This window comes from Chaetura pelagica, unplaced genomic scaffold (genome assembly GCF_000747805.2).
Source record: "Chaetura pelagica isolate M959 unplaced genomic scaffold, ChaPel_1.0 scaffold3, whole genome shotgun sequence".
NCBI lineage: Eukaryota > Metazoa > Chordata > Aves > Apodiformes > Apodidae > Chaetura > Chaetura pelagica.
The window spans coordinates 7,485,207-7,486,669 of record NW_009952974.1 but is presented as its reverse complement, the minus strand read 5'-3'; the positions used below and the strand labels follow the sequence as shown (position 1 = coordinate 7,486,669).

The window sequence follows — 1,463 nt, the reverse complement described above, 5'->3', positions numbered from 1 at the left end:
CTGAAATGCTAGGGGCTTTATTGAGCGTCCCCAGCCCATGCCCTTGTTCCCCCCACTCTGGGGGTTGTGCTTCCCTGGGCAGTGGCTGTCCCATGCAAGATGAAGAAGAGAGGGTCAGAGAGGGTCTAAGGGCTCAGTACCATTTGCAAGTTGGAAGAGCCCAGTGAAAAAGGCTGTGGGCAGGTGCCCTGCCCTGCGTACCCTCAGTGTCCCTCTCTCCTGGCGGCAGAGCACCGGCTGCGCTTCCAGGTGCAGTTGGCAGATGTGGAAGTGGCAGAGCGGGAGGATGCTGTGCTAGAATGCCAGGTGCCACTGGAGACCATCCCCACTGCCTGGTACCTGGAAGACAGGGAGCTGCAGCCCAGCCACAAGTACATGATGGAGGAGCGAGGTGTGCTGCGGCGCCTTACTATCCGCGACGCCCGCACTGACGATGACGGCATCTACCTCTGCCAGATGAAGGACAAGGGACGCAGTATTGCTGAGGTGTCCGTCCGAGGTGGGGTGCAGGTCTCTCTGGTGGTATGGCTTTGCCTTCCTACCCCCCTTCTTGCTAGGTTCCCTACTGCTCCCCACACCTGCTTTCCCCTGGCATTGGCCATGCTGCTGCTCCTGCTCAACCTCACTCCCACCCTGCGGAGCCAACCCTGCTCCCAGCATCCCTCCTCAACTCTCATGCATCTCTTCCTGTAGGGGTGATCACAAAGCGGCTGCCACGGAAGCTGGATGTGATGGAGGGGGAGAACGCAGTTTTCTGTGTGGAGACGCGGGATGCGGTGGAGGGGATCTGCTGGAGCCGGGATGGGCAGCAGCTGCAGGAGTCACCCTGCACCGTGCTGAAGAGCTTTGGCAGGACGCACCTCCTGGTGTTGGTGCATGTCACCCGCCAGGATGCAGGCATCATCTGCTTCACCACTGGGGAATCGCAAACGTCCTCACAACTCCGGGTCAAGTGTAAGTGCCAGGCTTGGACGGGCCCTGTGTCCTCCATCCTGCCCATTCATGAAGGGTGACATGGGGGAGCGAAGGGATTGGCACCCACAACACTGTGACATGATGCTGCATTGGTTTTATTGGGCAAGGAGGCATTTAGCAGGGCTTCAAATCCCCATCCTTGCTGGCACTCACAAACCATTGTAACCAGCACCGTGCTACACAGGGGAAAGACCATCCTCTCCATCAGACAGGGGATTCCCAGAGAGACAGGATCTGTAGCCCCACTCAGCCCTTCTGCCCCCCCTAGCTGGAACCTCTCTGCCACCCCCAACCAGACAACACTGTCTGGTTCTTGCAGGTGTGAAGCACGACCCCCCGAGTGCACCGGTGGCAGCCGAGATGAGTGTGGCAGAGAGCAACGCGGCGCTGCTGCGGTGGTGCCCCGCGCCCGACGCCCACCTCCGCCCCCCCAGCTGCTACCTGCTGGAGCGGCGGGGGGGGGGCGGGGGGGGGGGTGGGGGGGGGGC

The 1,463-nt window shown here is 61.3% G+C and overlaps 1 protein-coding gene across 1 annotated transcript in view; it reads left to right on the top strand.

The window, feature by feature from the left end:
• Window positions 1–1,463, top strand: part of OBSL1 (obscurin-like 1) — a 24,157-nt gene that overhangs the window by 10,369 nt on the left and 12,325 nt on the right. The window contains exons 2-4 of the mRNA XM_009996280.1: window positions 230–499; window positions 694–954; window positions 1,295–1,427. Coding sequence (XP_009994582.1) covers window positions 230–499; window positions 694–954; window positions 1,295–1,427 — 664 coding nt within the window. The remainder of the gene's footprint in view (window positions 1–229; window positions 500–693; window positions 955–1,294; window positions 1,428–1,463) is intronic.